The sequence below is a fragment of the Plectropomus leopardus genome, chromosome 10 (genome assembly GCF_008729295.1).
Source record: "Plectropomus leopardus isolate mb chromosome 10, YSFRI_Pleo_2.0, whole genome shotgun sequence".
Taxonomy (NCBI): Eukaryota; Metazoa; Chordata; class Actinopteri; order Perciformes; family Serranidae; genus Plectropomus; species Plectropomus leopardus.
In genome coordinates this window covers 5,985,400-5,999,404 of record NC_056472.1, presented here as the reverse complement: position 1 = coordinate 5,999,404, position 14,005 = coordinate 5,985,400, and the positions used below count along the sequence as shown (strand labels likewise).

Below are 14,005 nucleotides of genomic sequence, written 5' to 3'. Positions count from 1 at the left end.
CAGGATTTCAAACCCTCCTGAGGCTAAAGTGTTTCTGTTATACGTTTCTAAAGGACCAAATGAACTCTTCTCAAACAAGAACAGGCAGAGAGAAATATTTTCAATATTTATTTTCAAGGATGAATTGCATCTGCTTCCAGCGTGGAGAGCCCAATCCTCCTCCTCCTCCTCCTCCTCCTCATCTGCTACTTCCTCTCTGCCTCTGGGGCTTTAGCAGGCAGTCTAACCTCGCAAATGTTACAAATCTCTAATAAATATACTCAAATATGAACCAAATGGTCACAATAGAATTACTTGAAGGCACATTCATGAAAATTGAAAACAAACAGCTTACATTAAGAACAATTGCGAACATCATGTTAAATACAAAACTTTGTTTTTTAAACGACAGAGTTTTGTCTAAAAATGGGTTTGTGTGCACAGCGACACAGGACCTAACTACACCTGAAGTAATATGACAAGAGCTTGGGGGGATTAACAAGCAGATTGTTTAATTTGTTGCAGAGCAAAGAAATACAAAGCAGACAGCCACCTTATTCTGTAAAACGGATTATAAAAAAGGAGTTCAAGAGCATATAAGTCCAAGATACTGCAAAGGGGGAACCGACATGCATAAAAATAAAATATTCTGTGCGACCTTTTACTGAACGGTACTGAAACCGACGGGGGAGAAAAGGTTACAAATCACCACACACCACTCACACGACACCTTATTGGTCTCTCCGTCGTTGACAGAAAGATCTTTATTGGTATCCCCACACCCTGCCCTGAACCGCGCAGCCGGGAGAAGTGCACAAGGATCACACTACTTACAAAACAGCACCTGTGAAAAAAAAGTACATGTAGTGTCATTGTTTCTCAGTTTCGGTGACGAGGTAGCTAACACTGAGGAATGGACAGTCTGAATGTGTCTTTTAATGTTCTCCGTGGTCAGTACAGAGTTTCAAACAACTGGATACAGACATTGTTTCATCAAAACTGTCTTGATAAAATACCTACGCCTGCGAACGCATCACAGGCCGTATTTGTTTCCTCAATAGCACCACAATGTTGTTGTATATGCACACATTTTAAACAAAAAAATGAACAGACAAATCTGTATAAAATAGGAGCGGAGGGACATTTGACGAAGCTTCAGTGGGGTTTTTCTGGGCCTATTAACAGCAGTTATAATTTTAAAGCTTTCATATTCTTTGATATCTTTCATATAAATCTTTGGCAATGTTTTCTGAAATAAAATTAAAGGGTGATATCTTTGGAGCAAACTACACGATAGTGAGCCTCGAAATCACATTTGGAGTCAAACATACACAAGAAGACAGAGGAATGATTCTGATTTTTCACCAATTTAAAAAAAAAATTCCAAACATTCATTCTAACTTACAAATCTTCGATGTCTTGAACTGGGTCGAAAGGCACAATAAATATCTTGCCACAGGGCCAGAATAGTCCTCAGTACTCGTATGTACAACGTGGCTGATCGGGTCAGCTGTCAGTTCAATAGTCTCAGGATTCTCCTCGACGCTCCCTGCTGACGGTTTTACAAGAAGCACACGGGCCCGATGTCGATGCCGAACTCTTGATCTGTGCCACCAATGTCCACAGGGGCCATATCCACTATAGGAAGTCTTGCTGTTTTCTGTGTCCTGTACTCAAACACTGTCTTGCCCCATCTGCCATTTGCTTGCTGTAAGAGATAAACAAATACAAGGTCAGTAAATAATTTAATAAATCTCTACAAGGAGAGCAATCCATCTCAGTGAAACACGAAACATTCGAGTGGCTTTGCTCTGCAGTCGCTGGATGCTGCCGTGTTGTACTGATTTCTTCTGGGCAAATGAGCTAAAGATGCTCAGTATTTGTTATTTTTCTTATTGCCAACACATCAAAGACCAAAACCAGCAATGAATTGATGCTTCTAAAACGTACTGTCTGTGTATCCAAAATCTGATATATCTGATTCCTCTGTGCCACAGAGCTCCACTGCTGTCCAGAAATGATCAAAAACATATCACTTAGCGAAATTATTGCACTGGATGATATTTTCCTTCATTACCATGAACACCTATACTGTAGTTTGGTTTTACTCAATGTCACACACAGCATCCTGCTGCGAAAAATGCTCCTTGGAGCACCACATGTGTATTAGTCTATGACTAAAAGTAGTCCCTAACAAATGCACTTCTCAAAGATGCTTCACTTCTCTTAAAATTTTCTAAATTACAAAATTCACTCTCAGAGTACCACAGGAAGGAATCCTAAAACCTGGAAATCAGTTAGCATTTTAGCACCTCTGGTTCCCTCGTCTCACAGTCAATGAGAAAATGAGATTACAAAGCATCACCATGTCATACACTGCTTTACAGTCTTGTTGTGTTGGGACGTGAAGATGTGCAACTGTAGTCTTGTTTGTTTTTAGCCTAGCGTTTCCTTTTTACTTCTGGCATTTAGGCTTCAAAAATCCTAAAAGTGGCATTCATTTGTGAAGATTATCTTCCTGAACAAAACATGAAAACGCCATAAATGTTTTGAGTTTGCCACAGAGCTTATTTTCTGTAATAATCCAATGAAAAAATCCCGTCGGCCTACAGAAAAAAAGTTTCTATTCTCGCTCTGTTATGGTCTCATTACAGTGTTGTTTGCTACAGTTCAAAACGAAAGAGCAGCCACTCACTGAGCAGGAGTCCTCCACCACTGTGTATCTGAAACGGTTGTTTCCCTCTGCTTTCAGCTCCAGATCGTTGGAGCCTTTGAGGATGACGGCTTTCTTATAGTTGCCCATCTTCTCGTCCTTGTAGCCCACAGAGTTCTTGCAGTGGTAGGTGATGGTCTGAGACGCTTCTTTGGAGAGCAGGCGGATGAAAGTCATCTGAACAGTGACGGAGTTTGCTGGCTGATTCTTGTTGCCGTACGAGAACTAGACAAACAAAGAAAGCGATCAATACGGAGAGTCACGGAAATCCATACGTGAGCCAAGATGCACCCAGATAGAACATGAGTTTCACTGGTTTCTGCAAAAATGTGGTTGCATGACGCGCTTTTTGAGCACATCTAACTCAGTCTGTAGCTCTTAACGTTTAGAAACACATTCTTTACATCATACATTTCTCTATAGCATCCAAACACAACTTCACTGAGCGTTCGCCGTGCACAGCCCCGCCCCCCTCCCTCTCTCCCCCACCCTCTCTCCCCCACCATCCAAATCTAAGTGCTCACATGTGTTCCACCGTTGATGTCAGCTCCGAACCACACAGGTTTGTTCCTGGAAGAGCTCCACCACACTTTACGAGGTACGCTGGATGGGTTGGCAGAGATGCAGGTCTCTCCGGTGTCCATGTTGCAGTGCACTTGGATGGCGTCCTCCACACTGCCTTGGTTTGGATCCACCCAGTACTCACCTACACGACAGAACCAGCAGGAATTATGGACGTGTGGCTTTGCTGATTTATTTTACAGATGTGATGGTAACAGATGTCAGTTGTATTGCAACAAGCAAGTTTGTTTTACAGTTCAGAGGCATCTTTGCCCTGACAGTATTCTTACATTTACATGTTTAATTAACAGCTAAGAGCATAATGAACTAGAAGACTGTATAATTTGTATATGTATAAGTTTCTGTATGTATGTGCATATATCTATATAACTGTCTATATTTGTATATGTGGTGTATGTATTACACATTGTGTTACTGTTTTATCCTATTACTACATACTATTTTATATTGTCCTGGAAAGCACTTGCTATCACAGTGCTATAAAAAGAAAGTTTATCATTATTCTTATTTCAGTTTTGTACATGATAGGTACAGAATATAGACCTCCTGTTTTATATTATTTTTTTAGAGGCAGTTTAAATCTCCTCTCGCACTCAGTGACTGTGACTGACACGCACCGCTCTTCTTTGCGGGGTAGCATCTCTTGAGGTCGTCGCAGGTCCTGGCAGGATGCTTCCTGCTGCCATCGGGGCTCTTCATGCTGTCGATCTGGCTGCTGAGGGCCTTCAGGGTGGCCTGAACGCCGGGGTCCACGGGCACTATGGTGGAGGAGTTGCTGTTGGGCAGTGCCTCATCCTCGCTGAACTCGGGAGGGGGAGGGGGGCCTGAGTCGTAATCCTGAGGGCCGCCGTCAAAGAGGTCATCCATAGCAGCCATGGGAGGTCCTGGGGGACCAGGGAGGCCTGGGGGTCCAGGCTCTCCTGGAGGGCCCTGTGGATTAAGAAAACACAGTTTTTTTTACTGTGATTTGTATGTATAGTTTTTATTTCCTGGTCAGAACTCTGTACACACAATAATAAGACACTTATTCCTCCCTGCTCACTGAACATCTGCTGAAAACATGTTCAACAGTTTAATGGCGCTCTGATCGCTCCTCACAGCTGGCTGCTGCTTTTTAAATACATTTGCTGCAGTCTTTTTATTAGTCCGGCTCACCGACAGCTCAACTCTGAATAATGAGTAAATACCTCGGGTCCAATCTCTCCACTGATTCCACGAGTTCCAGGAGGTCCCATCGGCCCTGACTGTCCCATGTATCCTTCCTTTCCAGGAGGCCCGATAGGTCCAGGAGGCCCCTGAATCACATTCAGATCAAACACAGATGGGTTTTTAGTCTTCAAATCAGGAGTTTGATTTCAAACTCTAAAATATATATTGTGTTTGCTCTAAGACAGACTAAGACTTGTTATATTATCATAGAAGATTTAGGAGAAACTAATGGAGGAGGAGCATTTACCCTCGGTCCACTTGGTCCAACTATTCCTGGAGCTCCCTGCTCACCTGTTGTACCCTAAAGGCAAGAAATAAATATTAATTAGTGTCTTTAAACATTTATACATTACATTTCAAAATGTACCCAGAAATCACACAATGAACAAGAGTTCCTGCTCTTGATGGCTAAGACCTGTTGGAGGATTCTGAAGCTGGAGAACCTCTAAGTTTGTAACAGCCCCGTACACTAGTAAACAGTTCATAAAGTAATGACAACAAATCTGTTTTTCTGCTCCTCTCTCGCTTCTAAATGACACAGTGTATAATATTGCACATCCTGATGCACTTTAGAAACAAAAGGTTCAGTTTTCTAAAACAGCTGAATTTCAATGTTCTAGTTTTCAGGAGAGAAATGCATTCTATACAAAGTGGTGTGCAAAATTCTGATTGGTCAACAAGACATTTAAAATGTGCTCAAAAGTTGCATGACAGCACACCTTCCTCATCACTAAAAGAACCACTGCAGTATCAAAGAACATTAACTACCAGGTTCTGAACTGACAGATTATAAACTCTGACAAATGGGACATTTGCATGTACGAACATAATAAACAAACTAAAAATGACTCACTCCAGAACTTGGCATTATGAGAAATATAGACCAAGTGATTAGGACCGCAGTGAAAATGTCATCAAGAAGCAGAATATTTTGTTTGTTTGGAAATGGTCTCTAGAAATGTTTGGCATCCTCTGGCATCCTCCACTGACTTTAAGTGTAATTGTTATCATTTACTCAGAAGTATTTAATTTTGAATACAAATACTCAGGCTTTAAGATTTGTCTTTAAGGGGCTTTAAAAGGGAAAAATTATATGGCAATAATTATCCACTCCAAACAGCAAAACAAATTGAAATAGGCAAGCTGTTACTGCTCCTCCAGTTTCTGTCATTTAAATTGAAGAGGAACTAACCCCCCCAATAACAAAACTAAAGTGCAATAGCAGGTTTCAACCTTTAGAGGGCAGAATCTATGAATATTTACACACAATATGTAGAATTTTAATACTTAGCAAATGGCAAGAGTTGGACCTGCCTCAGCCAATAACACAACTTAATACCTATATATATATATATATCTTAGGTTACATTTAAGGTGTAGATTTACATTCACATCACACCTGTTGTAACATTTATCTATTATCAGACACCTCCAATCAAAACACTGATCACTAAAACTGGCAGAACTGCTGTTCTGTCCTCAGTCAGAATTACCTGGACTTGATATCTGTCCTTATAAATTTTATAAACTTTCAGATCTATATAAAAAAAAAAGAAAGGGTGAATATAGGGTTTTGGAGCCTCTTCTGAAATGCAGCGTCAGCAGGAGACTCTCTGGAGGCATCACCTGGTGCCTGAACTTGTATTGGAGGCTCTGCATTAGAGCTGTGTGAAAAGTGTAGAGGACTGTGTTAACAGAACTTGAAGCCATTAAAAGTGAACTTTTGATCACTGCCCTGCAGTTAGCAGAAGTGGCTCTGAACTCTGGAGAAACCGTGTGCACACAGGAGAGGAATCCACAGTGAAGTGAGTCAGCGCTTTCACTTACCGGAGGTCCAGGAAGACCCTGCAAACCAGTGAAGCCTCGATGTCCCTTCTGTCCTCTCTCTCCGTGATCTCCCAGGTCACCCTTATCTCCTCTTGGTCCTTGGGGCCCCTAAATTAGAAAGATTGATATTTTTCATAATATTTATTTTGAACTGGGGATGTTTTTATGGTGGTTCTGGGCTTTTATCAGCTGTAACGTTTATCTAAGTCTATCATTCATAAAAATCTACATTGCATGTGATGTATGTTCATGCACTCTGTGACTACCAGATGTTCTCAGCTGAAGACTCACCACTAATCCTCTCTTTCCAGCAGAGCCAGGTGGGCCAACGGGTCCTCTGGAGCCCTGCAAATGAGTCAAATCATTAGGAGGCCCTGAGGAAGTGCAGAGCTCTGCCAGCACTGAAACTCTCGCTTGCTTATTATAAACAAGCACATCATTCCTATCACTTAGTATGAAGTTCATACACGTTCCAACACGCCCTCAGGGCCTCCATCATAACACCCTCAGAATGTAATCATGTGTAAATCTGTTATTACACTCTTGTTTCCTGATGAACTGACTGACACACTAACACGCAGACTTCTGGGCGACACTTACAGCCTCTCCTCTCCTTCCAGCATCACCCGGTACACCAACAGGACCTTGAGGGCCAGGATGTCCCTGAGGGCCAATCAGACCTTCTGGACCAGGATCGCCTCGGTCTCCCTGGAGAATTAACACTTGTCAGACACTATGCAATATGCTAGACAACACAGGTCAAACTTTATAATCTCTTTGTCTCTTACTCTTTGTCCAAGAACACCATCTTTGCCTGGCGGGCCGTCAGATCCTGCAGGGCCCTGAGGAGCACACACGAAACATTAGGACAGCTGGAAACATCTCACACACACACACACACACACACACACACACACACACACACACACACTCTGGTGATATCATTTCAGAACCAGGACCAGTTGAGGAGTTGTGCTTACATCAGGACCAGGATCACCACGAGGTCCGTTAGCACCGGGAACACCAACTGGACCTGGGGGGCCTTTATCTCCAGATGCTCCTGTGGATCCCTGTTTTCCTGGTGGACCCTAAAAAAAAGAAACAGGCAACTCACAAGGCAGCACAAACAGGACCATTTCACATGACACACACTGGTCACAGGATCAGCTCCAGTGCTGTGCACAAGCACTAAAGTAACACGCAGTGATTTAGAAACAAGTCGCAGGATTAATATGATTCATGTTCAGACTACATGAAGACGGATTCTCATGTGCAGGATACAGACCGCAGGGCCGGGAAGGCCTGGCATCCCGCGCTCTCCTCTCTGACCAGGAAGACCCACAATGCCTCTCTGTCCTGTAGTTCCATCTGGGCCTGGAGGACCATCAGGACCCTGAAGCAGACAACACCAAACAACACTTAGATGAGACTCTGACAGTGTGTGTTCAGCCTTGACGTAATGTGTCTCGCTGACAATAACGTGACTCTAAAATTTTAAAAGTGTGCGGGGAACAATAAAAAGCAGTACAAGTTTAACTGAAGCACTTTCTCCTTTTTCCATTACAACTTTAATCCGTTTCCTCGCAGCAGCTACAGGGCACAGCGGGTTTCTTCAGTTCAAATATTCTTATTTTCAATCAAATATTTCAATTTTATTACAGTAATTGCAATAGACACTAACAACTAGGAACTGGCATATCAGTGATCTTTGGTTTTATCTCTGCATTCATTTGGATGAAATTGGCAGCTAAAATGGAACATCATCAACAGTAACATCAGTTTACCGTGGGTCCGTCTTCCCCAGAGTCTCCTTTGTCTCCTGGGCTGCCAGGTGGTCCTGCAGGTCCTCGCTCTCCTTGTCTTCCGGGGGATCCATGGTCTCCACGGAGACCACCAGGACCCTCTTTCCCAGGAGGTCCAATGGGTCCGGGTTCTCCGACTGGACCCTGGCAGGGAATGGACATGAGATAGATGCATGCACTTGTATGTTCAAGTGTTTTGAATAAAAATGTTCATACAATGTGCTGCCCTTCTACACAAGAAAACAAATGAGTCTTTGTGACTTCGTTCTATTTAAAAAGGTATTAACATATTTACCCTTTTACTATAAAGATTCTTTTTGTGTCAACATCAGGTCATTACAGTGACAGACAATTCATCAGGTGGAAATGTCATCTTCACAGTTTTTAGATCATCACACTGATTTTAAATTATATCATATTATATTATAATTTTAAGCTTGTATGACAAATATTTCTTCCTATTACCCTAACTGTGTGTTCATACAAATTCAGGGCCGTACTTACAGTTGGGCCAGGTGGGCCGACTCGTCCTGCAGATCCAGGGAAACCAGTGGGACCCTGGAAGCAGAAAATGATACAAGGTCCTCAGATACTGCTTTACAACAACAGGAAGCAACATCTACTGTTTGAAAAGCTGACAAGAGAATATGGTGTTTGAAGTTATCATTTAAATACATCAAGTATTAATAGCAGTGACACCCTTGTTGTTCTCATTAAATCTTGAATTTCCCCTTATCCTAAGAATTCTGTAAAGATGAAATGATCTTACTGGTGCACCCTGAGTTCCTCTTCCGCCTTTCAATCCAGCAACACCAGCCGGCCCCTAAAAAACAACACTTTATTAGAGAGGCATTTATCAGCATCAAATTTGCAAAGCAGACCTCTGGACCCTTGAAGAAAAAGTACACTGATGATAAATCGTTTTGCAGGAATCAACTCAATAAAACTTCCAGAGTGGACCAAATAAAAGTACTGGGACGCCTCATCAAGCTGTAGCCTGCAGAAAAATACATCACAGCAACGACTTTCAAACTAATTTCTCAACAGCATTTTTGAAACTCACAGGAGGTCCGTGAGCACCAGACAAGCCTTGAGGTCCTGGTGATCCAGCGTCTCCTTTCTGGCCTGGCTCTCCAGGCTCTCCCTTGACTCCAGGTTGTCCATCAGGACCCTGTAAAACATTTGTTACATTATCTGTCTTTACTCTTAATTCATCTCAGTGGAAACAACATCACGAAGAGCCATTTTAGGATTAATAAAATATGACAACATGGCCGCGTATGACTACTTACAGGAGGTCCAGCAAATCCCACTGCACCAATGGGGCCAGGGTCACCTCTTGCTCCCTGTCATAGGAGAGAGATTATTATATTGGGGTGCTCGAATAATGGACATCTATCCTGTATCACCACTATGAACACTGGCCAGGTCTACTCACTGGCACTCCTCTGGATCCTGGGGGTCCGGATGGTCCTTTGGGTCCAGGTTCTCCCTGCAAAGATGTCAGAAAGTTTATTGACAACAATCACTACAACCACTCATTGAGCGTGGGCAGCCCCATAAATTCAGTGTTTTTTTTTATGTTTGAACAGGCAACACAAGCCAAAGACTGTCCTTCACTGGAGGATGCTGTGAGACGCAGCCAAGAAAATAAAAGCAGGATTAACAGCATAGTGCTCATCCTGGGAACTGACGCTTTCCTAAAAACAACTTGTCATCACTTTGAATCAGTGTGATGTGAACAGCAGCCTTCTCATGTGTGTCAGAAATAAAAAGAAGACTCTTACCTTCTCACCACTGGGTCCAGCAGATCCTAGTGGGCCGACAGGACCGGGGGCTCCCTGTTGACAGAGGACAGATCTGGTTGGGGATCTCTGCTCATTACAGCAACTTGTGCAGTCAAGTCAGTGGACACATTTCTTCAAACAAGCAGTGACAAGTCTCGAATGCGCATTAATAAATCACTGCTTTCTTCTTTTGTAGTCTCATGAGTGTTAGTGAAACTTTCTTCCTTGGTTGAGTGACAGATATTTTACTTACTCTTGCACCATCATTTCCAGGTGTACCTTCGGATCCTTTCTCACCAATTGCTCCCTACAAAAAAGAGCAAGAAAAGGTTAAAGGCTCCTTTATTTACTGTTATTGGCAGGCATCAGTGCTCAAGCTGTCAATATGTCCTGAAGAGACATCCATTGAACTCAGACATGGATTTGACTGACAGATGTCTTAATTGTAACTTAAGAAAATCATCATCATCATAATTTTTCCACCCACATAAGTAAACTCATTCTGCAGGCACAATATATTTGTATGTAGCTACCATATATTGTATTTTAGCTACCAATCCCTACATTATATGTAGGGATTGGTAGCTAAAAAGAGAGAATAATTAAGGACTTACTCTGTCACCTTTCGGCCCAGAAGGGCCAGAGATGCCCCTCTCTCCTGGCATTCCCTGAAGACCTGGAGGACCAACGTCACCGAGTGCACCAGGGGGACCAGGACTGCCCTTCAGTGACAAACATCAAGGTTAGCAAGCTTCTTACTTACCAACATTCAGCATCAGTACAGCCTAAAATCAGTATCAACCAAACATACTTTATTATTATTATTTTATTGTGGGGATGCCTGCTGACATTCATGTTTCCAGTATAAACGTATAAGATTATTTTTTGGGGCTTTTTGCCAATATTATTCTTCGGATATCTGAAGCGTGAAAGGGGGAAAGAGAGGGGATGACATGCACCAAGGGCCGAGGTTGGAATTGAACCTGCAACCGCTGCGGCGAAGACGTAGTCTCTGTACATGGGGCGCCCACTCTACCAGCTGAACTGCTGGGTGCCCCATGTTTCCAGTATAAACTTAAAAATGGTTTCCTATTCATTCCGTGCAGACATTTTCGAACACTGTCCTTCTTCTTCGAGTTAGCTGCTAACTGCTTTTTAAATCACATGCGGTCAAAATGTCGCACCGGCTGTCCTTTTTATCCCGACACTAAACAAGCTCTGTTACTACTTCTCTTGACAATGATTTAAATATTCCTAATCTCCTTGAACTATCACATGGTCAAAAATCTTTTGCTGTACATGCAGGTGAGGCCTCTGTGAAAATACCTTTGGCCCATCTGGACCAGGTGCTCCAGGGATGCCCTTAGGTCCCTGCAGACCAGTTGAACCCAGCTCTCCTCTCTCGCCTGGAATGCCGCGCTCTCCCTGGAGAAGAAGCATCATCAGTTTCAGGTGTTCAACTGTACCACCCGCCTGTATCATTTAGTAGAGTGAAATTCCCCTACCCTTGGTCCAATCTGACCCACAGAACCGAGCTCTCCGGGAATACCCTGAAAGAAACAAACACTGGCGTTATTAATTTTCAGACTATGTGTTAGGACAGAGAGCGTCATTAAAGATAAGATCAGATGTTTGAGAAGGATATGCTTCAGTCATTTAGCCAAAAACAGGATGTCTAACTTCTGTAACACTCACTTGGTCACCTGGTTTTCCAGCTTCTCCAGGAGGACCTTGATTTCCAGGTAAACCCTATGAACACAAGACAGTCAAACATGATCAATGGAGCATTTCCTCAGCATAGACTAAAGCCTAAGCATATTGAATACTGCTACATTTTCACACCTACAGTCTCAAACTCAGTAATATTTTTGCATGTGTCTTGCTACCAACCAAAAACAATTACTCACCTGGAATCCATTCACACCTGGGGGTCCCTGCTCTCCTCTGTCTCCTGCGACTCCCTTTGAGAGGACACAGTTATGTCTCAGTCATTTGTGAGAGCAGTAAAAAACAAGTAAACAAATGAATTCAACAAAAGAGGAATCAGAAACTTACAAGGGGGCCGGGGGGACCAGCAGGGCCAACTTCTCCATCTTTTCCAGGGGGACCCTTGTGACAAAGAGACAAGTAACAACCTGTCCATTGCAAATCTGGCGTGTGAAGGCCTTCTTCATACCCTGAGGCTGTGTAAGGTTTTTCTATAACTAAAAAACTGACTAATGATTGTGCGATGAAGTGGATCATTGTAGAATATCAAGCACCACATATTGAAGTCAATAGAACACACACACGCAGACACACACACACAACATGCTGTTGATTGAGGCAGTATCTTTATAATGCATATATGTTCTGTGTTCTTGCTATGCTTCCCTCTGACAGATCAATGAATCACCTGCATGAGTCTGATCTATGCCTTCCCATTCCATGCTGATGGCAAAACATAGTGTACTGTACAATTGCTCATACATAAACAGTACTCACTCTTTGACCTGGCACTCCTGCAGATCCTTGTTCACCTGTCTTTCCTGGGTCACCCTTCAAGTGTAAAAATATTTTTTATTATTTTTAAATGTTCATAAGGAAAAGAACAGACTGGCCTGACAGACTATTTATGCAAAGTTTGGAAGGAATCTGCAGCCTTACACTAAAGCCCTTGGGACCTGGCCCTCCCATGATTCCTGCAGGCCCTCTGTTTCCAATGGACCCTGCAGGGCCTGGGCGACCATCTTCACCTGGGGCACCCTTAAAAAAGTAAAAACACACTTTGACTCCATCATTTCGTATCATTTATCATAAGCTGGAGGCAAACTCTATTGTCTGATTGTGAATATGTTTGAGAAGTTCAACCTACCAATGGTCCTGGCTTGCCCTCTGCTCCCTGGACTCCAGGGGTACCAGTGAGACCCTTTGATGAGGAGATAAAATGAAAATATGAGCAATGGAAATGTAGGATACAGATAAACAAAGTAAATGAAGTAATATAGTTGCTCAAAACTGGAATAGCGAGCTCTTCAGTGTTACCCTTGCACCTGGTAGACCAGGTTCTCCTGGACGCCCAGGGTCTCCTACAGAAGCTTTTGGCCCTGGTGGGCCAGAGGTTCCACGATCTCCTTGAGCACCCTTTAGGAAGACAAATGATGAGAACTTTTTCAGTTGACAATCTCTGGTAACATCTGGGTACAATCCACTAATATCAGCTCCTGTGGGAATACTAACATATCTCTCCACATTTGATTAAATCGTTACTGTATTTTGCAGCAGACAATAGTTTACCTTCGGTCCTGGCAACCCATCAGCACCAGGGAATCCTCTGTTACCAGGTGATCCCTGAAAAACACATCATTAATTAAATTCTGCATCATGTTAATACTTTTATTTGTACACAAAGGATGGGTTACAACAGTGTATAACCAGATAATAAGGTAAACAAATTCTCTAGTGATGCTCCCATAGATGTATAATAATAACTAGATTCCGGATCCAAAATGACACCTATTCATTCCAATGGGGTGGCTGGCCTGGTGCATAAGCCAAAAAAAAGTTTCTAACTTCCAGGTTTACTTCTGCCATGTAGCCCGTTGAATATGTGCAGTACTATTTCACCTGCTGGCCCTGTCCATGATTTTTCGCTCAATTTATACACTTTACATCACAGATTTTTAAATCGTTTTTCTCGTCTCCAGGAGAGTTTGATCATATAAAACCTCCATGAATCAAACATTCATAAGAGAGAGTCACAACTGCCTTTATTTGCAGTTTGAGGTGTTCTGTCAACGGCTTCACAGATTATGTTTTAAAATGGTGTCCTATGGGAAAAGTTTTTTGGGCTGCAAGCGATTTTGTCACTGCAATACTGCAAGTGGCCACCGGAAAAATGGAGGCAAGGCTGAGAAGCTTTTCTGGGGGCCTGGATGCTCCTAGGGAAGTTCTTAACATAAAAAGGTTACACCTATATATTTCTAGAAATTCAGTAACTTCAAATAAAACAGGATCCCACCGCTAATCCTTTTTCCTCACTGGCTTTATTTCATGCAGGTTCATTAGAGAGCAGTCGCCACTCTATGGGCAATTTAAATTCATCAGTTCACCTAATTTTCAGACTG

The 14,005-nt window shown here is 42.6% G+C and overlaps 1 protein-coding gene across 1 annotated transcript in view; it reads right to left on the bottom strand.

Annotated features, from left to right (window-relative positions):
* Nucleotides 1–470: 470 nt before the first annotated feature.
* Nucleotides 471–14,005, bottom strand: part of col5a2a (collagen, type V, alpha 2a) — a 47,230-nt gene continuing 33,695 nt past the window's right edge. Inside the window, exons 24-54 of the mRNA XM_042494419.1 lie at nt 13,176–13,229; nt 12,924–13,022; nt 12,754–12,807; nt 12,546–12,644; nt 12,384–12,437; nt 11,955–12,008; nt 11,807–11,860; nt 11,595–11,648; nt 11,405–11,449; nt 11,226–11,324; nt 10,514–10,621; nt 10,153–10,206; nt 9,900–9,953; nt 9,551–9,604; nt 9,405–9,458; nt 9,176–9,283; nt 8,882–8,935; nt 8,617–8,670; nt 8,095–8,256; nt 7,596–7,703; nt 7,291–7,398; nt 7,099–7,152; nt 6,911–7,018; nt 6,602–6,655; nt 6,311–6,418; nt 4,731–4,784; nt 4,462–4,569; nt 3,892–4,204; nt 3,217–3,398; nt 2,675–2,917; nt 471–1,687 (exon numbers count right to left, since the gene is read on the bottom strand). Coding sequence (XP_042350353.1) covers nt 1,541–1,687; nt 2,675–2,917; nt 3,217–3,398; nt 3,892–4,204; nt 4,462–4,569; nt 4,731–4,784; nt 6,311–6,418; nt 6,602–6,655; nt 6,911–7,018; nt 7,099–7,152; nt 7,291–7,398; nt 7,596–7,703; nt 8,095–8,256; nt 8,617–8,670; nt 8,882–8,935; nt 9,176–9,283; nt 9,405–9,458; nt 9,551–9,604; nt 9,900–9,953; nt 10,153–10,206; nt 10,514–10,621; nt 11,226–11,324; nt 11,405–11,449; nt 11,595–11,648; nt 11,807–11,860; nt 11,955–12,008; nt 12,384–12,437; nt 12,546–12,644; nt 12,754–12,807; nt 12,924–13,022; nt 13,176–13,229 — 2,955 coding nt within the window. The 3' untranslated portion in view covers nt 471–1,540. The remainder of the gene's footprint in view (nt 1,688–2,674; nt 2,918–3,216; nt 3,399–3,891; nt 4,205–4,461; nt 4,570–4,730; nt 4,785–6,310; nt 6,419–6,601; nt 6,656–6,910; nt 7,019–7,098; nt 7,153–7,290; nt 7,399–7,595; nt 7,704–8,094; nt 8,257–8,616; nt 8,671–8,881; nt 8,936–9,175; nt 9,284–9,404; nt 9,459–9,550; nt 9,605–9,899; nt 9,954–10,152; nt 10,207–10,513; nt 10,622–11,225; nt 11,325–11,404; nt 11,450–11,594; nt 11,649–11,806; nt 11,861–11,954; nt 12,009–12,383; nt 12,438–12,545; nt 12,645–12,753; nt 12,808–12,923; nt 13,023–13,175; nt 13,230–14,005) is intronic.